The sequence below is a fragment of the Coloeus monedula genome (genome assembly GCF_965178545.1).
Source record: "Coloeus monedula genome assembly, chromosome: 6".
NCBI classification, from domain to species: domain Eukaryota; kingdom Metazoa; phylum Chordata; class Aves; order Passeriformes; family Corvidae; genus Coloeus; species Coloeus monedula.
Window position 1 is genome coordinate 37425520 of NC_138786.1, and position 26190 is coordinate 37451709.

Below are 26190 nucleotides of genomic sequence, written 5' to 3' on the forward strand. Positions count from 1 at the left end.
ATTTGGGAAAAAGAGTATTTGTAAAATAAGATAAACTAGGAACTTTAGCTGTGTGCCACCAAAGATGTCATTTTATAGGACAGAAAACATTATTAACAATCATAGTAATCTTTATGCACACTTAAGTTACTTGAGAGGCTGTATAATGTTTAAACCAAAATTGCATATATTTTGTTCCAAATGTTTATGTTTATTAATTATTCTTCCTATTCATTAAAGCATTTGAAAGTAGCATCTACTGGTAATTTTCTCCCAATATAGCCTTGTGTGATTCTGAAATATCAGAGAATATTCAATCTGGTTTTTACCTCGTTCAGAAAACCTGAATAAACTGCACAATTTAGAATTTTATTCCAGACAAGCATTATCAGCCTGCAAACCCTGTAAGAAAGTGGATCTCTCGATTTTCCCTGCAAAGTTGCAAGCTTTCCTATGATTCTCCTTTCTGACACAACTTTATCTTCCTTAAGTTTCTGTAGCGCATCTCTACAGTGTTTTCCCATCCAAGTTTCTTTTTCTTTTAGGATACCACAGAGCCACTTACCACCTTGAACAGTTATTTCTAACAAATATATAACATTCAATATGAACTCGCTGTAAGTCCTCTAAAGTGCATAAATGTCTTAGAAAAGACCATTTATCTCAGCATAACAGCTGGTCATTATTGACCAACATCAAGGCCATTAGACTGGCAGATCAAAGTTACATTGCTACAGTGAAAATCTTTCAGTTCACTAAATAGTGAACAGATCATGTCCATTACTTGAAGTGAACAAGACACTATGCAAGGCCAGACAGCTTATTTTCAACACAGCAACCAGTGAACGCTTAAGAAGTCACTGCAGCAGCCAGTGTTACAAGTGAAAGGAAAGAAGTGTACAATGTTTCAAGTACTGCACTCCTGATATTTGACATTTCTGTACTTGATACTGGTTTGCACACACAGATTTGTCCAATGATTATGCTGCTTCCCTTCTCCACACAAGCAGAACAGCATGCACCTGAGGAGGTAGAAAGACAGCGTAAAATTATTAACATTTTAGATTTGAAGTCTGATGTAAATGTAGACTTAAATCTACCAGTACAAGACTTCAGATCCAAAAGGCTTGAGACCCTCTGTCAGTCATTACAGCCAATGCAAAACCCTCTACACAGTGAAATAATATGTACTTTAATTTATTTATAAAAGTCTGTCCTATAGGACAGGAAAAAACAGTCATTACAAGATCCCAGAAAGAATAAACTGTTACTGCAGATCCTTTCCCCCTTCACCATCACCCTCTACACAAAGAGCATTCCTACTAGGGGTGCCAATTCTCCCGTCTCTTGAACTACATAGTTAAAAAAAAGGAGTTGGGTGGATAAACCACACAGGAATCCCATTGATTCATACCATGGATAAGTATCTTCTTTGGAATAATAAATTCTTTGATTCAGAACACATAAATAAAATCACACATATTGCTAGGTCATTTGGTTTTCCACATACTTTTTATAAAGCATCGTTAGCAAAGTCATAAAGAACTTGCAATTGCCAGGACTGAGAAGCAACATTTACAGAGTTTACTGTCATCTTGAAAGAATGAAGACGTAAGAAGAATGACATTACCTGCACCAGGAGAGTTGCAGCTAAATCATCTAACACCCCCTTCCATATAAATTACCTCCTGTCATGCTATGGAATTTTCCTTTCAGCCCAGGAGGCCTCAATCATCAGAATACTCACACCTGTACCTAGCATCACATAGATGATTAACACACTCACTAGTTTCAGTGGACAAAATTGTTGTCTGGGGTCCAAACTATTACAGTTTTATTCACCACAAAATACGCTGTGACTTCACAACTTAAGTTGTGGAACCAACAAAAAAAACCCACAGGCCTGGTAAACATCTATCTTCAAAAATATTCTCAACACATTCCTGTATCACTCTTCACCACTGTATAGGCTAAGACCTAAAATCCAAAGGTAATGTCCTCCCCCCTTCTATCCTGGGCTTCCAAAGTTATAAAATAACCAAACCAAAACACCCTCGTGCACAGGCACTGTGCAGCAAGTCTGCTATCTCAGTCCCATGACATATGCAGACATATGTGAATCAACACATACATAATCAGGGTCAGAGCTGCCACCATACCTCCACAGACACGCAACTGCAATGGTATGGCCATGGACAACGAACAGCAACCACAGACAAAAAGCAGCAGAGTTGGCTAGAGTGCATCAGAGAGTCTAGAGGCCATGTGAGTTCAGAGAAGCACTTTATCAGTCAGATACAACTTTCCAAGTCTCTGAACTGCTCTTCATGTTAGGGTACAGCAGTACCTCGTTTTAAAGTAACAAGCCCATACCTAAAACTACTATTTCAAGATGGTTTTGTTTGGTAATGAATAGCATTAAACGACATATTTATAAACATAATGCCAGATCACTAAGACACTAGAGAAAAGAGGAGAAACAGTCAATTGCTCTCCGCTAAAAACACCCATCCATGTCCACCACAGATTTTAAATCCAGCCATTCCACAAGGTTTAAAATGGGAAGACTAGCAATAAGTGAAGGAAACAGTGAAACCTCTTCACTTGTTTCCCTTTTTTTAAAATTCTTTCTTAATTATAGTTGTAACCAAAATAGTACCAATTACATGCTTATTATAGAGCCAAGAAGTTGCTAAAGAATTGCCCAGGCTCAGGTATACTTCTTGGTTCTGAAATCTGAAAGTAAATGCCTTCCAAATATTGGCTGCTGTTGCAGTGCAATTTGATAGAATGCTACCTCAAGACCATAAGCATTCACTCAGTACAAGAAACCAAGAAAAAATTCTTTGGAAGCAATAAAGTCGGCTAACATTTTTTTACATTGCTATTATATACATTTCTGTCCTATAAAAAGATAATGGCTCCTATGTGGATACCTCATGTTCAGTGGATTTTGTGATCTGTTCATAAACTTGTAATACTCTATGCATGATTATATTTTTACTTGCAAAAATAATTAGTAAAATTATCCTATTACTAAAAGCAAACATTAGTGGCAGGAAATTGCAACTCCAACACTTGCTCTCTGTCCTGAGAAGTTATTCAATTTCCGTTCCCGAAACGAAGCTGGTATTTTTTTGTATGTTGAAATGACCACGCTGCACACTAATCGATTCCTCGCTCTTCTCCGATGTGAAATCTCCAAAGAAGCGAGTCCGAAAGAGCGAACACATTCGACCTCCCTCAAATTGCATGCCTGGCTAAGTTCTTTACTTAAGATTTACCTGAATTCCTTTTCCTCGTCCGGCCCTTGCTCGGGAGGCAGGCACTCCTGCCTACTCCTAACTCCCTCTTTTCCCTCCAAAGCCAGAGCTCGCTGAGCTTCAGGGAGGCGCCAGTCCTCCCTCCCAGGCCCGGAGGGTCTTGCTGTCGGTAACCCGCACGGGGCCGAGGAGCCCCGGAGTCATTGTGCTGCGGGAGCCGAGCACAGCTGTCAAGGCGCAGCGCAGCTCGCCCCGCCGGCGGGGAGGAGGGGAGGAGGGTCACAGCCCCGCGCCGCGGCAGCACCCGCCCGCCCTTCCCCGGCCGCGCTCCGGGCGAGCGGCCTGCGGGGCCGGGGCCGCTCCGGAGCCGGGCGGGCGCCATGCTACAAACCAAAATGGCTGCCCCGGGAGGGAGCCCGGCTCGGGCCTCCGCCGGTACCGCCGCTCCGCCCGCCGGACCTCGCCCAGGTACCATCCCCGGGCCACGGCGACCGGCTCGACCTCGGGGGCCCCGCGGACCCCGCTCGCCCGGACAGCGCTGCCCCCGCACTCCGCGCGCAGCCCGGCCCCCGGAGCCAGCCGGGCCAGTCCCAGATCGCCCTCGCCCCCGGTACCTGGAGCTCGGCCCGCTCCACCTCCCAGTGCGCCCTCTCCATCTCGAAGCGAGCCCACTCGTGCTGGATGTAGTGCAGGATCCCCGGGATGGTGTAGTGCTGGGGCCGGGACAGCTCGGCGGGGCCCGCCGCCTCCTGACCGGCCGGGGCCGTGGGGCCCTGGGGCTGCGGCTGTTGCCCTCCTCCTCCGCCGGCTCCAGTCCCCACGCAGCCCCCACCCGACTGCAGGTTCATGCTCCCAGCCGCCTGCGGCGGTGGCTGCTGCGGTCTTGGGGCGGCCGCCATCCCACCGCCTCCTCCGGCTCCAGGGTGCTCGTCCATTGTCTGCGGGGAGCCCTCCTCCTCGTCCCGCGGCGGGGGCCGGGAGCAGGGGCCGGGGAGGGGGCGAGCGGCGCTGGCTGGGGCGGGGAGGAGGGGGCGGGCCGGGCGGGGGGGCTGCGCCGAGCGGGTCCGGGTGTCAGCGCAGCGCGGAGCCGCCGCCAGCCGCCATTACAGCCCCGCGGCCCTCCCACCCTCCCACCCGGCCGGGCGGGGAGCGAGCGGCGCCTGCCGGGAAACCGCGGCCTGGCCTCCGCCGCCGCCTGCGGCCCGACGCGCCTGCGCGGGAGGGAGGTGAGCGCCGCGCGCGGGGGGAGCGGGACGGCCCTGGGGCTGGCGCTCGGTTCTCGCGGCGGGGCGGCCTCGCCCCCGCCTGGGCCGGCCCCGGGTCGGTCGGTCGGTGGGTGGGTGATGGGGCTGGCGGCCTGGGGCTTGGCCGGGTGGCTCCCGTCTGCTCCGGGTGACAGTCGGAAGTGGCGGCGAGGCTCGGTTCGCCCCGCGCCTCGCGAGTGCCGAACGCCCTGGGAAGAGTCGGCGGGAGTGCGGCCAGGCCGGGGCCTGTGACCTACAGCGGCGCGCAGCGCGCGTCAAACGCTTCAGTTTTTGAGACTCTGCGCAGTTCAATGGTGCGCTGAGTTTGCCCTACAAGGAGGTGGTTTAGAATAGATGTATTAAATTTATGGTATGTTTCTGGAAGCTGGCTAATCTCTGGTCATTTTCATGGTATCTCGGTTGTGATGTGTGTAATGTATTCCCCGCTTGATGAGGTTTTGCAAGAAATTACTGGTCGATTTTATCTGGCTCAGTTTTCTCAGTGATAGCAATACAGCGTTTGATGCTGTAGTTTGAATATGCTGCAATTACCTCGGTTGCAAAATACTGCTTTAAAATGTAATACTTAAAAATTATCGTCACATCCTTTTTCAAATGATCTGTAGGTCACCCATTTTAAGTAAGGTAGGTCTTTGGTTTTGCCTCTCTTCAAAGTTTTTGCACGCTGTAAAAATTCACTACATGGATAGTTTCCTAAAAAAGGTCCATTCTTGAAAGACCTAGAATTCTGTTAATTACTGGGAAAAAATACTGTTTGTCTTAATACTGGTGTTTCCTTTCTTTACTAATCTTTCCTTAGGTGTGTTGCTTCAGTTAGTTCATCCAGTCCTTCCTTTCTTCTCCATTAAATCATTTCCTACTAAAATGTCATTGTACATTCTTCCTGATTCCATACCCATTAGGCAATCTAAATCCAACTCCTTTCCACCTCAGCTGATTTGTTTTCATTGTCTACTGACAGTACTTAATCATTATTAAAAACTGAGACTTAGCTCATAACCAGTTTAATCTTTTGTTTAGCTCCAATTGTCCAGGACTTTCCTCATTCCTGAGTATATGGGAGTTATTGCAGTTTAATTCCATTACTATATTCAGCCAGCATTTTGTCAACAGCAAAGGAAAACTTTTTTATTCTTTCCTTCCTCCCTTGACTTCCCTATATAATTAAGGCTGCTTTTTAAAAAAATCCCTGTCCTGAAATTGAACACAGTGTTTTATTTTGAAGCCACACAGACATACTTGTTTCATCTTTTTGATGAATTGTTATGGGCACCAAATTTAACCAGAATGCAAAAATAACTTTCACTGATAAATTTAAAATTGTATGTGGTTTTATTAAAGCCTTGTTCACAGTCAGAACAAAAGTAGCAAGACCAAGGGTTCTGATTATGTGTGTGGTGTTCATTTGTTACATGGTTTTGGGCAATAAATCTATAGGAAGCTCAATAAACAACAATTTAAAAATACTTGTTCCTGTGCTACACCTGCCTGTGCTTCATGCCTTTATCATTTAGCCATTTAAACATTTTCATTACTGTTTTAATTCCAGTTTAACCCATTTTGTTCTACATTTGGTGAAGGGCCTAGAGGAGAAGCCATATGGGGAGGAGCTGAGGTCACTTGGTCTGTTCAGCCTGGAGGAGACTGAGCAGAGACCTCATCACAGTCAACAGTTTCCTCTTGAGGGGAAGAGGAGGGGCAGGCACTGATCTCTTCTCTGTGGGGACCAGTGACAGGACCCGAGGGAATGGCCTGAAGCTGTGCCAGGGGAGGCTTAGGTGGGATATCAGGAAAAGGCTTTTCACCCAGAGGGTTGTTGGGCACTGGAACAGCTCCCCAGGGAAGCGGTCACAGCGCTAAGCTGAGTGAGTGACAGAGTTCAAGAAGTGTTTGGACAACACTTTGGGGCACAGGGTGTGACTCTTGGGGTTTTCTGTGCAGGCCAGGAGTTGGACTCAGTGGGTCCCTTCTTTGTGGGTTCCTTCTAACTCAGAATATTCTATGATTCTATATTTCATGCACACATAAAGTGCCATTAGAACTCTGCATCCAGAAAATCAACTTGTTTAGAGTTGGACAGTGTGGTACGTTGTTTACCTATAGTCCTATCTAACATTTATTTTTAATTCTTGGTGAAGCAGTTCTGTAAATATGCAGTCATGCCATTTCTTCTTTGCAAGATTTTATCTCTTACTTACATTCTAGCTGAGAGCCCTAGAATGTTGCAAACCTTTCTTCAAGTGCAATAACTAAAATACTTCTAAATCTGTAGACATTGACTGGAGTGGTTTTAGTTTGAGAGACACGTGTCTGAATTACAGCTGCACAGCAAGTACAATTCAAACTTAGGTTGGGTTTCTTTTTTTATAATTTATGTCCCAGAGTATCTATAAATACTAGTGAAATCTGTGACAAACTAAATTCAGTGCTTGTATCTATACCAGAGAAGTAATTAAAATTAGGCGTAAAATATGCTTTATATTACTGCGTGTAGAATCAGCTGGGTTAGCCTCACTGGAGACTTAAGATCCTTTTATCTCCAGAACAGGTACTGCAGGCTTTGCCTCTCTGTGAGGTCTCAGCTGTTATCTGAAAAGGAGTGTCACTCAAACAGGGACAAGTTACTTTGAGGTGTCTCATGTGGTTATGCAGCCTGCAGAGCTGACATGTCCTGGAAGCAGCTCCTGAACCATCAGCCTGGCAGTGTGAGTCACACAGGCCAATCACGATATGAGTTTTCTCTCATAGATATTTATCTGTGAGAGATATTTTAATGAGGGTGAGATCTAATACACTGGAAAAGCTCATATTTAAATCACAGCAGATAAACTGTATGTTATCTGTATGCATGCCAAATTATCCTTACAGAAGAAGTATTTTGTAAGGGAAGTAAAGGAGAGTGCTACTTAGTCACTCCAGAGGGTAATTTCTTTTGAAGGAAAGTTTGCAATTTCCGGACTTTTTGCATCTTCCCCAAGTGATACCTTCTGAGGTTTTTGTCTATAAGGGTTCTTCATTCAGTGATAGAGTTTCATAGGTGTTTTGTAGATTGGGTATGCAGGACATGCAGGAAGCATATACCATAGGCTGCTCTGGACAAAATTTCTAATGCATGGTTGACTGGGATGGAGAGAGTAGGACTTGATAGTCCATGAGGATCTCAATGGTCTCTTCCAGACTTCGGTTCCTAAGCATATTTGTGATGCAGATAGTTGTCCAGTGACCTGGAATGAGACAGCCCATTCATTTCTGACAAACAGCCTTCAGATAGTAATGTCTTTTCATTACTAAAATGAGCAAAATAATGGCAGAGATATGAAAGGCTTGCATCTTGTCACCAATTCCCTTGAACCATTTGATTCTGCATGCATAAAAGCATCATAATCCATGTGTATGTGCATGGATACACGCAGGCATGTGCATGAGAATGCTCAGAAAAGCATGTAAGAGTTGTATCAGAAAAAGTGTAGCTGGCTTTGTAAGTAGAGTACTGATTATTGATCAAAAATGGTAGCTTCTCAAATACAAAGAACTTGAAGGAATGGGGTTTCTTTACCCATCAACATGCAAAGATACGCTTTTTGTTTGTTTATTATACTTCACAGGTTTCTTAACATCCTACATAGGCAAAACTCATTTTAACATGTTTTCTATATCTGAAAGCCAAGATGAAAAGAGAATAAATAAATTTTGTTTGTTAGAAACAAAACTCAGTCATTTCCCTTTTTTGCCTAAATTGTGCAAGCAAATGCTTTTACTACTACAAATGATTTTTTTCAGAATTAGTTCTAAAGGAAATAAAGAAACCCCTTAAGATATTTTTAACACTAGCATTATTCTCAAAGTCAGCTATGCTTGCATGCTTTTTGTAAATTTTTACAAAATTATTATTTGAATTTGTTAATTTATTCCAATTTTTCTGCACAAAACTGTGTGCTTGTGCTGCCATTTATATGAACAAAATTTCTGGTTAAAATTCTGAAAGCTATCTTTGGGGCTGGTGGGAAAATACAGAAATGACTACAGAAAGAGTGGACTTCTTTCCTACAGACTGATTACCTGTTGATTATGTTTTCCATTCCTATCAATAATAATTGTCTCATAAATTACAGATAACATCTTTGAGTGCTATTGTGGTTCTACCTCTGTTACCACATTTTTTATTTTTTTTTATCTATTCTGGATAAGAGCATTTGTGCAGATTAAAAAAACAAAACAATCTGGTCTAAATATTTTCATCTGTAAAACAATCCAGGCTATTCATAAGGATAAATGCAGTTAAAATAGTCATAACATCAGAAAGGGATAAAGGGATTAACCGTGTACAAAGATTTGGTTAATAAAGGAATAATTAGGATTAGGGGCCAATCCTGCAATAGGATCATATGTATCAATTTGTTGTATGTTTTGCTGTTATCTATTGCTTAACAGTAACTCAAAGTACAACAGTTCTGTCAGTGCTCCTGGGGTAGTTTTATTGTCCTCCCTGTCCTCCTGTTCTCAAGCCCTTGGTACCATTTGTGACTAAATTATTAAAATATCTTGAATCAAAACAGAGAACCATTAATTGTTGTTTCAGCAGTGCCAAATACAAAGATGAAGTGTAAAACTCAGATGAAAAAAGAAAAGCTGTCTATGCTGCTGTTATCTGTTAGGCAATTGGTCTCCTGTGTCTGAGCTTGCTTAAAACAATGGGCACCATTTCTTAGATTGTTTCTCTTTCATGCCACAGCTCCTTCTTAAGTAGATTTAAAGCTTCAGGTTCCTTCTTTTGTGAGGTTGGCCCTTGCTAGGGGTCCTCATTCTGAGCTGGAAGTATTCGTTCATTCTTGTCCTTCCTGGAAGGTTTGTATCAAAATCTGACTATGTCATCTCACTGTTTCAACTTTATGCTTAAAAATATTAAGACATCTTATTGCAACTCTTACTTCCAGCAGCAATTCAAAGTAGAATGTGGGGGGGAAAAAAGTCACATACTAAACACAGCAAAGATTGTATAGATGGTAGTATCTCATTTAGTCATCAATGTCAGCCTACTTGCCATCCAACAGTGAAGATCCCATCATACATTTCTATCTGGGCCCTTTTTTATCTTAATGACCTGGTTCATTCTTTCTCAGAGACGAACTTATGCTGATGCAGAAGCCGTGGGTGCAGTTCACAAGCTGCATGCACACCACGGCAGCAGCACTGACCAGATCCACAACTCTTCTGTCAGAGTGACACAACAGAAGTGCGTTCCTGAAGAGGTTTCATATGCCTGGAGGAGGTGAGAAAGCTCTGAGACTGTCATGATTCCAAACAGATTCTGTTGTCCTGAGGATTGATCCTGAACTAACTGTGTGTCACTTAACTAAGAATGAATTCTCAGTATCAAGTCAAATTAGTAAAACTACATTTGAAATTACATACAGAAATCTAAACTTCTTTGTAGATGGAGTAAACCACAGTATGCTGAGAAAAAGAGGGTCACTTTCTTGAGGTCCAAGTGGTGGTAAAAGAGGTGACTTCTTTTAGAAAAAAGTGACCACTGTGAATCAGAAGTAAGCAATAATTAGTGTCAGCACAATATATGGGACTTTTTGCATCACTGTCATGAAAGATTTGTATGGTATCACCCATGGATGGTATATAGCCAGCTTATTCAAGTTGCTAATAATATGATGCAGCATCCATGCAGCTTGCCTTTTATTTTGTCCCCTTTTGCTTTTCTGCTTTAAGATACACTGTTTTTACACAAAGAGCTACACTGTGTTGTTTTGTGAACTGCTGATACATTTTTTCTATTTAGACTTCCTCGCAGAAGCTGTGAGATCTTAGGTGCACCAGGTAAGGACCAACTCTTCAGAACTGGAATAGAAGGAATAACTTTTGCAGTAGTTGCTGTATTTTCAGTGCACAAACCTCAAGACTATTTGGGCCAGTAAGTCTGGGATCCAAATAGAGAGTCAGATGGAAAACATTACAGTGATTGTTCTCAGGCATTAAAGAAAATAACCCAGAACTTCTATTTCAAAAAATTACATTTGCTTCTTACCCTATTTTCATGCTTTTCAAAACATCAGAGATGTCAATTGTTTAGCAAGCAGATTCTGGTATGTGCTGTGCTCTTTTTAATGCCCTCTTTCACTGTATTTTGCATGCGGTATATTTATATTCTACAGGTATGTTTCAGTGGTGTTGGTGGATTGATGCTTATTTAGATTGAGGTAAAGCTCTCTTGAGTAATTAATGTGAACAGATTTCTCTTTACTTGTTGAAGACCCACACTTAGTTTTCATTGAGTGCAGAATTTACCTTTTGCTTAAGTGTGGGAAATCAGACAGAAGACGGATTTGAGTAGCTCCTGGTCCAGCTCAAGATGTGTGTTGATACTGCAAATACCCAAATATTTAGGAATCTCTCATTCTGCATTAAGAAATGATCATGTGTTGTGGCCCATGCATTTCCCTTTGTCATCTCTCCATTCAATTTGATATGACAATGGCATGAATGTAATTGTTAAATACAAGTCGGGGAAAAAAAGTGCTTATAGGCAAATTTTACTCTTAGGAGCTGTATTAGTATGGCTCGATATCAGGCAAATTTCCGATAATGTTCTCAAACCAGCTAGCATGCAGGAAGAAAATGATGAATAGATTTATGAACAAGTAATTGTTGAGTCCTCCAATTTCCCAAATCCTATAAGGAAATTAATGTGATTGAAATGTGAAAATTTCAAATGTGAAAGCTGTTATTACATAGTTTGTGATTAGTTGTGTGGGGGGGAAAAGGGAGTTTTTCCATGGGATGCATACAAAAGATTCAAGTTTTTTTTCAATGTTCTATGTTTTGGCAATAAACTTAGTTATAAATATATGCATACCTGGGCTGGCTAGCTTTTAGGAAGTGTTTACTCCTATGCATTACCACTCTTTTTTTTTTCCCCCTGTCCCAGAAATACTCTTCTTCATTCCTGCACCCAAAATTGAAATCTACCACTGAAATCAACAAAAAAGAAATGATAAAATTTTTTCTTATGGTTAACAAACAAGGTCAAACAAGATTGTCCAGGTATTATGAGCATGTAGAAATTAATAAACGGACAATGCTGGAAGCTGAAGTAATCAAAAACTGTCTCTCCCGTTCAAAGGATGAGGTAAGTTTTGTAGTTTTTGTTTTGTGCATATCTCACACCTTTCCTATTGATAATTCTGAAGTCTATCAGTGTCCATTGCAGGTCATTATTTCATTTGTACCCATGATAAAAAAGACTGAGTTTCTAGATTATGGGTTCAGGTGGTTAATCTGTTATTCTGTATTGAATAAATATGTTTTTCTCAGGCTTACAGAGATTTTGGAGCATTGTGTATCACTGTCATGAAGATTCCTCTGGTTTGTTTGAAGAAGCTCAGAAGTCCAGGAAAAACTAATTTTATCCTTGTATGTCTTGTCTGGTAGAGACGGATGGAGAGATTTTACTGTTGTTTTGCCAGAAGGTAGACAGCAGAGTACTGACAGCTCCAAATTTAAACAAAGAACTGGATAGAGGATTCCAGATTTTGAAAACATTATCTAAAGCACAGGGGGAGTTGGAAACACAAATTTTTAGGCCTCTGTATTAGAGACCTAAAATTATTTTTTATTGAAAAAAAGTGTTCATGTGTTCCACAAGAAAGTCAGAAAACCCAGAAGTTGGAAAATTTCTTGGATGAAGGTCGAGATTTTCAGGACTCACTTAATTGAACCATTGGTTCTTCAAGAAAAGCACCAAACTTTTGCACATTTACTTGAATTGGAGGAGAAAGATGTGACTTGGACAGTGAACGAAGTGTTTTGGTTTGTATTCTGAAGTCAGCTTCTTTAATTTTCATTAATGATGTGTGTTCTTGCACAGCACTCCTCACATACTTCATTCTAGGAAACCTCAATAAAAATAGCAGTTCTTATAAAGTCCCTTCGTTCGCAGCTTTGACAGTGGCTAGACAAATGAACCTCTTGGTGCAGCTCTGCGAGGGCATTTCCGAGCACAAGCTCCAGCGCAGGCGCTGCCGCTGCCATTTCGGGCACCGAGCAAAATGACAGAGAAAAGGCGGCGGCATCTCCTCTAGCGCCGTGTAACGGCGCCACCTCCTGGCTGCCTCCTGTTGGGAAAGATGTGCATTCCCCTCTGGGTCTGGAAGTCTAATATTCTTAATTTTTACATTAAAATAGTCATAATTTTTTAAATAGGGAAATTACCTTTAGGTCTCTTTTTGAAAGGGCTTGCAAGTGAAAATTATGGGGAAGTATTGGGTGCCTTTATAATACCAAACAAGTCACTTCAGTTCTGCATGTTTCAGTTTTTCCATTTAAAAAGTGGTGGCATGTTTTCTGCCAGCAGATGAAAAGCGTGGTGTAACAGTTACCGTACTAAATTTCTTTCAAGTCAAAATTTATGAATCGGGAAATCCATTGTTCTCTGTGCGTCTTATGAACCTGAAAGCTCAGGCTCTTTGAGCAATGTGCTTTATACTGTTGTATGCTTAAATGGCAGCTGCTATATTTGGCTCATTTTTCTTCTGCCTAGTGCTCTTTCATTGAGTATAAGGATTTCAAGCTGGTGTACCGACAGTATGCAGCCCTTTTCATCGTTGTTGGCATCGACCAGACAGAGGTGAGAAATTATATACCCTCTTGCAATGAATGTTTATAGTGATTATCACAGGCTAGAGCTCAAGTTTTCATCCAGTATGGAATTTTTCAATAGCAATTAGAGAATTTCAAGGAGTCATTGTAAAAAAATTTTAAAAACCCCCAAGCCCAACATACCCCACACCTCCCCCTATTTTTATTTCTGTGAAGTAAGAGAGGTATAAAAACAAGTGTGCTATGTTTGACTTCGGTCTTTAGCGGCAGAATGAACTGTTACCATGAGGTAGTCTTCCTGAGCCTTGTACTGATTCTGCACAAATTTAAGTGGGGTGGGGTTTCTCAACAAATGTTAGCATTACAGCCAGATCAGCTGTCTCATCTGTGGTGACTTCTCGCTGTTTTTAATGTCCTTGGCCAAAGAAAAAATTCCTATACTGTCAGCTACAAAGATGCCATTTTATTTTGCTTTTCAAAAAGGAGAAAAAGAAAAAGGTATCTGAAAGGTAACAAGTACTGTTATTTCATTTGTTCAGGTTGCACCTGGGAGGCCTTAGTGTTTGCATTGGTTCCTGATTCTCAGAAATTAATTCAGCACTTACTACTGGAGACCTTAACAGGGTGGTGTGGAAGGTAGTTGCTGCCTACCACAGTGTCTTCAAGTCAGGGTTATCGTGGCAGGCAATTTGGGACAAATTATTTTAGCTTTGCTACAGAAATCACCCAGCAGATGCTGGCTCTGTGTTACAGCTGGCTGGTGTGACTGCAGCATGGGTAAGCTTAACCTAGTTAGCTGTGTCTGTCCACTGAGCTGAGCTGGGGGGCTGGAACAAAGGATGCAGTGGGATGGCAGCAGCCCGGGTGAGAGAAATCCATTGGCTGTTGCAGAGCTGCTCTGTGTGGCCAGCCTGGACCTGCTGCCCTGAGCACTGCCCAGCTCTCAGCACCTCTGCTGGGTAACCACACACCTGAGCAGAGTGCTTACTCCATTGTCTAGTGGCTTTCCACTCACCACAAACTGAATTAACACAAAGAATACTATTACATTTTTTAGCTATTGATTTAATATTCACTTGGTTTTAATTTCAGAATGAGATGGCAGTGTATGAATTAATTCATAATTTTGTGGAAGTTTTGGACAAATACTTCAGCAGAGTGGTGAGTGAGACATTGAATCTGTTATGAAACATTTTTTCTTTCAAAATTTTGATGAAAGTGTCACTTCAGAGAATAAGTCAAAAAAGAAAAATATTTAATATTTTAGAATTTTGATAAATATTATCACTGTGGGGAAAAGCAGTATGAGTTGATTTTTCAAAGAAGTAAAAGTATACATGGGTTGTAAATCATCAGACAAGGAATACCAGAAATATTTCTGTTAGAAAGGCATGGTTTTATATGCTATAGGATTTCTTTGGGTCATGTACTCTTAAATTAGTCATGGGAATTTTATATGTTTTAAAGAAATAAAGAGGTTTTACTTTGCAGTTCTTATGAAGTTTTTAGCATTACATTCCCCAAATGAACTTCATTCATTATTAAGATGGTGTAAGCATGAAGCAGGGAACTGACATCACTCTCACTGAACAAGATCAGAGGGATGGAGCAAAAGAAACCTCAAAAACCAGTCTGTACTTGTACTCCCCATATTGTTGTCAGGCAACAGTGGATATCTGATAAAATAGCTATTATAGAGATAGTAATTTTGTTAAGGATTCAACATCAGACATGGCTCCACTTAAAATGACACTGTTCCTTTTGGTGGGCGATTTTTTTGCTTGCTTGTCTTTACAAAGTTTGAAAATGCAGCATTGTAATTCTGGTTAGAACATTTGCCATTTAATATAGGGTTTGTAATAATCTTGTTACAAAAAAAAATTGACTGAAATCATACTTTGATGTGTGCAGTTTTAGTTAACCTTTGCTGAAACGTGTTGGATCCCTCTCAGAAAAGAGGACTAGGTAGTTTCCTCTGTAGTCCATGTACTTGAGGGTATTACATTGGTAACTGTACATACAAGGTATCAGTATGCAGGGTCTGTAACTGCTTTCCCAGTTCTAGTACCATAGCAGGCGTGGCAGAGAATTCATGCTTGAAAAAGTCATCTGCACCCTTCACTGTTTAGATGCCTGGCAAATCTTTTAGGCTGTTATCTCAAGTGACATTGCCCCAGCCCATTGAAACTGCTGGTACTAAGTATATCACTTTCTGACTGTACTGAGTTCAGAATTTGTCTCTTAAAATTGCCGATTGTAGCCCCAACCTAAGCAGTGATAACCAGGAATGGAATTAGATCTCGGCAGCACAGGAATGCACAATAAAATTTAGTCACATCTTATTTGTCTTATTGAGCTAATAGTTGCCAACCATGTCTCAAGTTTTATTCAATTAAAGCAGAGCAAAAATAGATGTAGTTCTTATAAATGTAGTGTATATATTATTCTTTGACCACACATATAAACCAACCACTGATAGCTGTTAGAAATTTGCTGAGTTCATCATACCAGAGGGTTTTTTTTTTTCTTTTCCATAGCATTTAAGGTTTGAGACTAGAGGAACCTAAAAGGGGGGTGGGTGGTAAAGGAAATCTCGTGCCATTCAGTGGTTCTGGTTTTAATATCATATAACACGATAAATGGCAGAGCACTAAGACAAGGGCTGTAATTCTAGCTGAGGTTTCTGACAGTAACCACAGAGCAAGAAAGTATAAATCTCTACTTTTACAGATTAGTGTTTAGGATTTGTAGAATTTTAGAAGAATCCCAAATTATGATGATGGCAATGGAGACAGAACACTGGGAAAGGAGAGAACATCCGCCCCACTCTAGAAGGACTTTTTGTCATCTATTATTTTTAGACTTGAGAGCTTTAAACATTCTCATGTACTCTATTTTTATCTAATGGAGTTTGCAGAGCTTGAATTCAGATATGAGAACAAACATTAATGGAATTAGGGGGAAAGCTTTCAAAGTTGCTTGTGAGATGTAATCCTGAGTCCCCTTCATTTTTATACAGCTACCCGGAGAAAATTCTGCATACTGTTCAGAATTCCAATTCAGAACTCCAACTACTTTTTAATGCTGAGAAAACTTAAACTGATCAGGCCCTTAAAATGCAATTTTTGTGATGCATTAAAAACTTCTAATTGAAGAATGGCAGAGTCACTCAGCAGAGGCCTGTAGACTAAAACTAGTCCAGTTTAGATCATCTTTAGACCACAGAAGTAGTAGCAATTTTACCAGTAAAACCTTACCAGCTTTACTCTGTCTTAAAACCAGGTTTAGATCATGAATGAACACCACATTATCAAGCTACATTTTCAGGTAGCAGATAAAGATTCCCTCTGTTTAGTAGAGACTGGGGAATCTCTACCCAACTGTGCAAGATCTTAAGTGCTAAGGCTGTTATTAATTGTTTCTAAGTTTAGATATTTAACTGAGGCACCTAAGTTAGAAATTTGGTCATCCTAAGCTCCCATTACTGGCAGTGGAGACCAATGAGTATCTCGAGAAAGTGAGTCATGCCTCAGGTGTGCCGAGTCAACTGGTGAAGATTCCCATCTCTTCTGCTGACTGCAGAGAGACCACAAGGGCTTCTAACTCAGACATTTTGGTTAAATGAGTAATATACTGCTTGGGGTAAATACAAAAATAGAAGTGAAATGATGACTATATGAAGAATTGTGTTGCTGGGGCTGGAGAATACTTAGAAATGCTAAGGGTCCAAGGCTTGGAATTGCCTTGCCTTTCCTAATATATGCAGCCACTACCACAGCCATGGGTATATACAGTGTCTAGATTTTGCTGTTGAATGATATGCAGCAACAACTTTAACTGTGTAAACTTGGCATTAAGATCCTGGTTTTGCAGAAGGAGGAAGAGAGAATATAGGGCTGGAACTGCTGTGATTAGAGCTGCTGGTTTTCCACCCACTCACTCAGATGGCACTGCCCTATATTCAGATTGTTACTTGTGGGTGACTTCACTGGTTTTTTCTAAGTAAAGCAATAGCTTTGATTACAGAGACAGGTAACACATGTAAAACAAAGCAGTGTTGCAGAAAAGAGCATGTAATTGTCCAGTCCAGAACAGAAATCTGAATCACTCTAAAATTTTCTCTTGTTATTTTGAAGACTTTCTTTATCGTTTGAAGGAATGTGTAATGTTTAATGATAATGAGATGAGATCATCTGAGATAAGAGATCAAACTGTAACTAATTGCTGCCTATCTCTTTTCCTTGCAGAGTGAATTAGATGTATCCTTTTCAGTATCAGAAATCCATTTGTTATCACTTTTTGGTGTATGTTCCAGTTCATACTGTCTTCATAGCACTGACTGTCAGTCAAGTCAATGCAGAGGTTCACCAGTTTTGCACTTAGAGTAAGTAGCACCCTTTTGGCACCTTTCTGAAAGCATAGCTGATGTTCACATGGGTCACCTATTTAAATCCCCCATCATTAAGATAAGCCTGGTTCCATTTGAAGTAATACAGAGAACTTGCTTTGAGAGAACTAAGTACATTGAAAGTTAAATTCATGGGGGAACTTTCAGGCTTAACTAATTACTACTTTAAGTTTCGCTTTGAGTTTACAATGAAATAGATATTGAAATTACTGTAATAACAACTGAATGTTACAGCTGTGTCTTGAGCCAAATAGCAGCACTATTTTTAAGATTATTTGCAGTTTGATCTTCTTTCGTGAAAGCAAGAAGTGAGTTTTACTTTCTGTATCCTTGGAAAGAGGGAAGAACCTGAGAGGAGAATATTTAGGAAACCAGGTGTTAACTTTTTTTCCCATTCCTCCCCTTACACTGCTGTATTTTCATGTGTATGTTTTGCAGGATATTAATTAATATATGATTTAAAACTTCACCCAAATACAAATACTAAAATACAGTCCTGAACAATTACACACAAATAGCAAATAAATAGAACACAATACTGGAAAAATTAAACCAGGAGAATGTAGCACAGTCTTCCTTCTCAGTTCTCCCAATTCCACTGCATGTTCACTCTACTCCAGCAATTCTTATGCTTATATTTGTTGTTGGTTAAATGCAGATCTGCTGGTACAAAGAGTTTCAGTTATACACCTGAAATACAGTTGCCATCTTGCAATTAAGTCCTGTCAAGTAATTTATTTACTTTAAGAATTACCACTTATGAAGAACATAGGAAAAGTCTGTAATTTTTCTTGTTCTTACCTCTTTACTGAAAAAGGAAAAAACAAATCAACAGGAAAGAATTAATTTCACTTTTGAAAATATTTTACAACTTGTTACATGCTGATATTCTGTCTTATTTGCTGACTACACACACACACAGAGTCTGTGTTTTCTTCCTGAAATTTAGAAAATGCTGTGGTGTTAGTAAAACACTTTTAAATTCACTGATACTATGAAAGAGCAATAATGACATTCCAGTGTGCAGGGACTCTTAAGGTGTGTGAGCGATTATAGTAATACTTTTTTTGTATTCAGTTAGTTCTAATCCTTAACTATGTGTTCATTTATATGAGCTTTGCTGAATTAGAGACTAACCTGACCTATTCAGTAATTACACATGAAAAGAATTGCCTGTGTTTCCATATAGTGTACTTTGAGCAGTTGCCTGATTATCTGAGTCATTTGGTACACTGATGATTCTAAATTCTGCTGCCTCTGCTCAGCAATTTCCTACCAAGAGCTCTACACCTTGAGCTACTTCCAATAGCCCATTTAATAGCTGAGAAAGGCTGCTGCATATCATAGAATGGTTTGGTTCAGGAACAATTTTACAATAAAACATTTTACTTCTATATATGTACAAAATAATTCTCCCATTTAGGAAGAAGACCTTAATTCTTAAGTTTGAAAGACTACCTAAAATAGTCAAAATGAAGTGAGATACCCTCCCTATTAAATGTAAAGCAGAGGTGTAACTATGAGGATGTGGGTTGTTCAGGACTGTATTTATTTTTGACAACAGCTTGAATAGCTGACCCAGAAGAACAATCTGGACAAGTGCCTTAGCTATTATTGCAGGGCAAGAAATAAACCATCAATCTGCCTTTCATGATGTGTAAGAAAATATCATCCCCTGACATTAAACCACTGCCTTTGTCAAAGGGTCTCATGCTAACTCTTGTGCTCAGTACAGTTAGCTTGGATGCAAAGTATCTGCTGGAGAAGGTATTGTCTGAGGGTCTGCAACAGCAAACACCAAGTAGTATTTACATAATCTTTGTTTACAGAGTATCTTGCAGGAGACTCTCATAATTTCCTGACTCTCTGCTATTATTTTTGTGTACAAATCCATAGGAAGTTTATTTTAAATGTGATAGTGACTATTCTATATAGCCAGTAGTGTTTACTAACATGAAAAAAATAGCAGGAAATTACATGAAATCAAAACTGATTTAAAATAGACCATAATTACTAAGGCTATTCAGCTATGCACAGTGCAAATCCAGTTAAATCCAAAGGCTGAGACCATCACACAATGGGGATGTCCCTGGAGCCCACACCAAGCCTGCAGCACATGCACTGGTTCTTGCAGCTCCCAAACATAGTGCATTACCCCAGTATTCCCGGCAATGCCGCTCCAGCTGAGACAGAACTCCAGCTTTCACTTAGCTCCACACCCGAATCCATCCAGGGCATCCACACTGTAGCTCATGTCATGGTCTGTCTGGAGTCAGATATCGAGAAGGGTGCCTTGGGCACAAGGCAGGGACTGTGTCCAATCTGAATCCTTCCCAGGAGGATTTATACATCATGTTGGTGTGTGACACAGGCATGTATGACACTAAACAATGCATGAACAATTGCAGTTTTCTCATGTATACTGCAAAAATGAACATGGATTAGCTATTGGCTAAGTACTTGAGAATAGCCAGCTTTTTATAGAAGCTTTCATGTGTGAATTGTGAACCACTTAGCCATGATACGATGTCCACTTTCATTTTGAAAGTCAGTTGCACACTTAAGAATACCTATGCTGGAATGACATCACATTCCTGAAGTTGTTTGGATTGTTTTTAAAATATCAGTAAGTAGTGTTGTTGGGCCAGCTGAACGAACAAGGACTGAAATTGTCCTCGGGGTGTTGTGCCCTAATGTGTTCATAACACTGAATAAGCCTCACTTTGCCTATAAAATAAGTGGGCAGGGTTTTCTGTAGAACTAAAACTCCAGCTTGGGTGGTGTAGGAACTACTTTCTTGCTATGATGAAGACAAAAGAGACTATGAAAACACAAGTGTTAGGACAGCAGGTTTATAGGGAACAAAATGCTGGTGAGTGTGACAGTTTCTAAAATTACTAAAGGTAACTTTTCTATTGCTTGAACTGGTGAAGCAAAGCTTACTTGAAGATACATTATTAACTTCCAGAAGAAACAGATACTTATGCTCCCCTTGTGGGAAGGGAGGGGGTGACAGAGTGCTCTAGGACTAAGCATCTGAAGAATGTTGTCTTGATCCAAAAAAGCCACTACATTCCATTGCAACTAGCTGCTGCTGCTCCTCCTAGGATAGATAAGAAGCTTTGATACAGGGAATACTTCATGCGAATCAACTGTATTCTTCAGTCCCCAGTGGGATAACACTGAGAATACAGTGCATTTAAGGAGTGAGAAAATTGAATGATGAATTTAGTCTGAGAATCCATAAGGATACACTTCAGTTTGCACTGTAACATAAGTGGAAAAAATGGAAACTTAAAAGGACTAGCTTAAAAGTAGCTTAGTTGTTCTAGAGTTTCACAGAACTTGAAGGCACCTTTGTCTCCAATTTAATGTCAGCATAGTCATTTGAGGAAGAAAGGGTCAGAAAGCATTTCATGGGTTTCAGTGCCTTAAACGTGCCTGCCATTAGATAGGCTAAAAGTTATGGGAAGTGAATGTTATCAAAGATGAGGCAGAATGTGTGAGTCTAGACTACATAAAGAAGCAACTCCAACTCATCTCTAGTTGAAGATGAATGTACAGGATAGAAATTAAGGGTTTGTAGTGCTGTATATTCAGTAGCAAACCATCTGCCCCCTATGTACCTGCACTGTAATCTACAAAGCCTTTGTTTGTGCTCCTGGGTGTGTTCTGTGATCATAGGGTGCACTTCATCATCTCTTAAGCCTGGATACATCCTTGAATTACTTGCCTGGAAAACCCTGAGATGCCTTAAAATGCCTCCATATGAAGAAGTTATTTATTACATACAAATCCTAACTGTGCCTTTTCCTCTTTCTTTTCTTCCCCTCTCCCCTGCTCAACTGTCTATATAATATTTTGGGAAAGGAGACACAATACTTGTGTTACATTTACCTCGTCTTTTTATGCCACATGCATACTAACACTGGAAAAGTAGAAAGTACCATTGATGTCTTTAAGAACAGGAGCTCTTAAAGTTACCAAAAGCCAGCAAAACATTTAAAATGCCAATCGTGTAGGTACCATTTACTTCTGCTGCTTGGTATGCAGCTGCTGCAGGATTGCCAGAAATTGGGAAGCCAAAGCTGGGGGGGCTCACCTGCCCAGGCTGGCATGCAGAGATTAACACGTCTGCTTCTGCACACTTGTTTAAAAAGTCCTGTTAGCCTCTGCATGGATCTACTGAAAGTTCCTTGATCTTCTTTGTGGGCAGCCAGGATTCTTACTGGAAGCAAGACCTTAAATGACAGCTCTGGGTGGAGCACATGGCAGTGCAAACACCGAATACAGCTTTTTCCTGTTGCCAGCTGCTCAAACTGGTTTGCTTTGCTGCTTTCAGTTGGGTGTGGATCTATGACTTCAGGGCTTTAAACCCTGAAATTTGGGGTTACTTGCCAAACAAGTAGTAACAGGTGGGGAGGATGAGCATTGCTAAGGATCAAATACATATCCTTCCCTGGGCAGGGCATTCAGACATAATGGCTGAGCTGTGTTGGCAGGATGCAATAGAGCATAGGTGAAAACTTATAGGAAGGGGAAAAGAGCCAGGGTTGCTCCCTGTACAACCCAATTGTTTGCCAAGAACAGTGTGGTAAAGGGAAGTAGGATGGTAGGTTGAGGGTAGAGATTAAAGAATGCTTTGGGACCTTCCAAATCAAGTTGATAGATCTTTCCAGAATGGTATTAGTATCCCCACTCAAACTGCAGATGAAATTACTGTTTCTGGAATGATGACTGTGAGATTACCACATTAGAGATGGACAGAAATCATACCACTTCTCTGCAATGGAGTAGGCCTGTTTGGAAATAACCTGGAATGGCCTGCAGGGGAATTTACATCTCATTGAACCACACTGGGTCTGAGTGGAACAGCTCCAAGATTCTTACTGGTGTGGGTGCAGTTTTCCCTTGACATAGTATTGGCTCTTCTGGAAATACATCAGGGGAAAAACAGTACTAGATGTGATTTAAATGTCTTCTTAAACAGGATGATGCAGAAAAATAAGATGGGAGTGTCAGGTCGCTGCATCGTCACTGATCCTAGCTGAATAAGTCGTCTGAGTTTCAGATTCTAGGAACTCTTAAAGGAAGAGGAAGGTCTGGACTCTGCCATGGGAACTGGAGCAATGTGAATCAGTGGTAGAATGTAAAAACTAAAAGCCAGGTAGGAGCTGGCTTTCCCACTTGTTGAAACCTGAATGGAATGTTATCTAATTTCCTTAGTAGATCCTGTAGCCCAGTGCAGAGCAGTGCCAGAGATAACTAAGCAGCAAAACCGCTGTCTTTCTAAAAATTCTCACATTACTGGAATAAAGAAATCCTAACTTCTCAGATTAAAATATTTCTGTAAAGGCTGCTTTACTCAGTAAATTTATCACAGCAAGAAATTTGTCTTCAATCTTTCAACTGCCAAGCCAAGTAAAGCTACCGCCTTTGTCTCTGGCACCACAGAAATGGTGACTTTGCAGTTTTAAGGACAGCACTGCTCTTCAGTATTAAAAGGCATGAGTCTCATTTTTAGAAACAATGCAGGCCTATGGTCAGATCCAGGAAGAAGTCCAGTATTTGAAATATAATTTAGAATTAAATTAGGTGGTTAAGTTTAGGTCACCAAATTAGAAGCCATCTGATGAACCATGGGCATCCCCGAGACCCTGTTGACAGGTATAGTTTCTCACCCAGCAGTAACATGTAGAAAAGTTATCTGGGTACCTGAATTGTGCTACTACACATCCCGAGACATGCCGTGCTCTTGGTCAAGCAGAACACTTCTGCTGGAGCAGTGATACAATTGCTTCCCGTTCTGCACAAATACACAGTAGCACTGAGTTCAGCCCAGAGCATTCAGAGCAAGGAGAAACAAATATACACAGATATGTGGCTCCTGAGCTGTTGTCATTTGCACTTCAGTACTCACCACTGCTCCTGCTCTTTGGCAGAGCAGTACAGCTGACTGCCTAAGTCAGATTCACTAGCACTCAGGAGTCAGAGCAGTCTTCTTCAATGCCTGAGTCATGTGCAAAAAATAAGACTGAATTATCACACTGAGCAGAGGAAAATGTTCAAAAACCTGATTCTTGCGACTCCACTGATTAGCAGGGAACTCCACTAACATAAATACAAGGACTAGAGCAAAACCAGGCTGCCTTCCTGAGTTCAATCCATAGTGTCAGTAAATAGCATAATGGGCAGAGAAGGCACTCAAGAGACTCATATCAAACTGGGGGAAATGTATCGAGAGATGTATTTAGAAGTTACTGTACAAAGTCTTGCTAGCTCCACTGTAGTACTCCTCAAAACATGGGCAAGATTTAGAAGGTACAAAATGCAGGCAATGCAGATCTGTTGTGCTCAGTATAGAACATGTAAAGAGCAGCAACAGGTGGAGAGTAGGGCAGATAAAGGGTTATTCATGCTCGGTACATGTACGTCACTGAGGCATAACAGATGCGTCCAGCAGGCTGCTTTGCTGTGCCCATTTCCATTTCAGGTTCTGGTGATAAATGGCAACATCCGACTCTTTTCACAGGCACAACCCTTGGCAGTTGTTCAGTGGATGCACTGGACACTCATGTCTGCATGTATGCACTTGTGTAATGAATGCCAGCCACATCATACCCCAGTAAGGCCTGTCATCGGGTTTTTTTGAGACAGATGCTGTTAGATAACGTTAAAGAAAGATCGGTTATAGACAAATTTTATATATCACAACTACGAATTTGTATTGCTCCAGATTATCTTCCTATGGGTGAATATTAGAGATTATAAATACATTTTAGAAAATATTTAAAATATGACCATTTATTTACTTCTGCTCCTTTGTGAGATTTACTGCTAGATCAATGACTCAACTCTATGTATCAGCACACTCCTCTTAAGCTATTTCCAAGCAGATCAAATACAGTTAGTAATTTACAGCAAGGAAATTTTGAGAATCTAGTGTTTAAGAACTTGGTAATTACTTTTCTTGGAAGAATGCAGAATTTTTATATCTTCACATTCAAGGTTGTTAGCCCTTGATAACATTTTATATACAAACAATACGTGGTACTCATGCAGAGTAAAATTAACCACCTACCTCTAGTTTACCTGGCTTTTGCCACTGTGTCCTACAACTATATTCCAGGACAGGATACTGTTGGGGCTTCAACATCTCTACTTTTGACCACTCTGATCAGAAAAAAAGTGTCAGTCAAACCACTTCCCTAGCTTTATTAAAATAATGGCAAATAAACTAGAATAAATTAAGAAATACCTATTTCTGTAACTTTTTATTAAAGACTTAGGTGCCCAAGATTTTTTCTGAATTATCCTCACATTGTTCAAAATACACTTAACTTGAAACGTTTCTAGATCATGTTCAATTTGGACAGAGTGCACATCATTTTGGATGAAATGGTGCTAAATGGTTGCATCGTGGAAACGAACCGGAACAGAATTCTTGCCCCTCTGTTTGTGCTGGACAAAATGGCAGAAGGCTAGGAAGATGGAAGAGTGACTAAGGCATTTTACAAAAGATGGCAAAAGCATCAAGAATGTGCCCATAGCAGTTTTCTGATGTTGCAAGACTGACTCACGCAACATTCAAATTAGTTAGAAAATACTTTTCATTTCTCTTATACTCTCTGTACCCAATGGGAAAGATACAGCTAAACATGTGGATGCATTCAGATGCAGCTTTACTGACCCAGCAGAAATCTTCCTAGAATGGCCAATAATTTTAAAACATTTAGAGGATGAAGAAATGGAAACTTACCATGACTGACTAGATATCACTTTGAATTATGTAGTATCATGCCAGACCTAGAAGACAAAAACCATGGAAATATAAATTCAAACTGAGTTTCAGTCCTTCCCTTAAGCACCAACTTGATTTATTTTCATACAAATTTACTGTTAATAATAGTTCTGTGGCTTTTATGGCCACTTTTAAACTATATTCATCCTTCATCAAAAAGCTGTTTTCCCCTCCCTTTGCCATGCAAGTCACGGACACAAAAAGAAAAGTACGTATGTATTAAGTATTTCTGCATATTTTTCAAGTTGTAACTGGAATTATTTAGCTCTTAAATATTATAATATTAATAAAAGATAATTAAAATCAGAAGTTTAATACTCTTTTGTCATGTTGGCTTCATAAATTACACAAAACCTTTTCCGTTTTGGCACATATGGCTATCCATGCACCAAGATTAAAACTGTTGCAGAAGATGAGGAATAAAAGGTACCCAAGTTCTCAGTACCAGGTAGGTACCAAATGAAGTCTCCCTTCTTGAGCAGGAAGCCATAGCTACCCTACGTTGCATTCCCAGGCATCCAGCATGCTGACTCACACCTGCACACTGCTCTCTAAGCCAGGGGACAGTTAGCAATCTCAGCTTACTTCCAACTTACCTTTCTAGAACTCTTATCTGGCTCCTTCTTAACCTCCAGCCCAGCCCTAGATATAACCTGGTACTGAACAAGCATATTCTGCATCAAAGCACGTACTGGTCACATAAATACCACCCAGAAAGCAGGGTCTAAGGAGCAAAGAGTGTTGTGTGTGACAGTAATCCATGGGGCTTTCACACAGTAACACGTTTATCGAAACAAGATGACGTTGGGTCTGGAGCAGAGTTCCACAAACCTGGACACAGGTGTTTGTCTGAAGCACAATAGGCAC

The 26190-nt window shown here is 40.7% G+C and overlaps 2 protein-coding genes across 6 annotated transcripts in view; one reads left to right on the forward strand and one right to left on the reverse strand.

Moving 5' to 3' along the window:
• Window positions 1-4317, reverse strand: part of STRN3 (striatin 3) — a 62181-nt gene extending 57864 nt beyond the window's left edge. For all 3 annotated transcript variants that reach the window (XM_082283727.1, XM_082283728.1, XM_082283726.1), the window contains exon 1: window positions 3857-4317. In XM_082283727.1, coding sequence (XP_082139853.1) covers window positions 3857-4177 — 321 coding nt within the window. In that variant the 5' untranslated portion in view covers window positions 4178-4317. The remainder of the gene's footprint in view (window positions 1-3856) is intronic.
• AP4S1 (adaptor related protein complex 4 subunit sigma 1) lies at window positions 3637-25604 on the forward strand. Of its 3 annotated transcripts, none has more exons than XM_082283730.1 (8): window positions 3637-3710; window positions 9628-9776; window positions 10299-10336; window positions 11445-11645; window positions 13056-13142; window positions 14207-14275; window positions 17362-17373; window positions 24879-25604. In XM_082283730.1, the coding sequence occupies exons 4-8, from the start codon at window positions 11508-11510 to the stop codon at window positions 25005-25007; spliced, it is 435 nt and encodes a 144-aa protein (XP_082139856.1). In that variant the 5' UTR covers window positions 3637-3710; window positions 9628-9776; window positions 10299-10336; window positions 11445-11507; the 3' UTR covers window positions 25008-25604. The 3 variants fall into 3 exon arrangements, with proteins under 3 accessions (XP_082139856.1, XP_082139857.1, XP_082139855.1); XM_082283729.1 differs by lacking the exon at window positions 3637-3710 and adding an exon at window positions 4535-4856; XM_082283731.1 differs by lacking the exons at window positions 3637-3710; window positions 10299-10336 and adding an exon at window positions 4533-4856.
• The last annotated feature ends 586 nt before the right edge of the window (window positions 25605-26190 follow it).

Coding starts and splice junctions, on each gene's coding strand:
- AP4S1 (XM_082283730.1), top strand. CDS start 11,508: ATGATAAAATTTTTTCTTATGGTTAACAAACAAGGTCAAACAAGATTG. Junction 11,646..13,055: donor TCTCCCGTTCAAAGGATGAG/GTAAGTTTTGTA, acceptor TCTTCTGCCTAG/TGCTCTTTCATTGAGTATAA. Junction 13,143..14,206: donor TTGGCATCGACCAGACAGAG/GTGAGAAATTAT, acceptor TTTTAATTTCAG/AATGAGATGGCAGTGTATGA.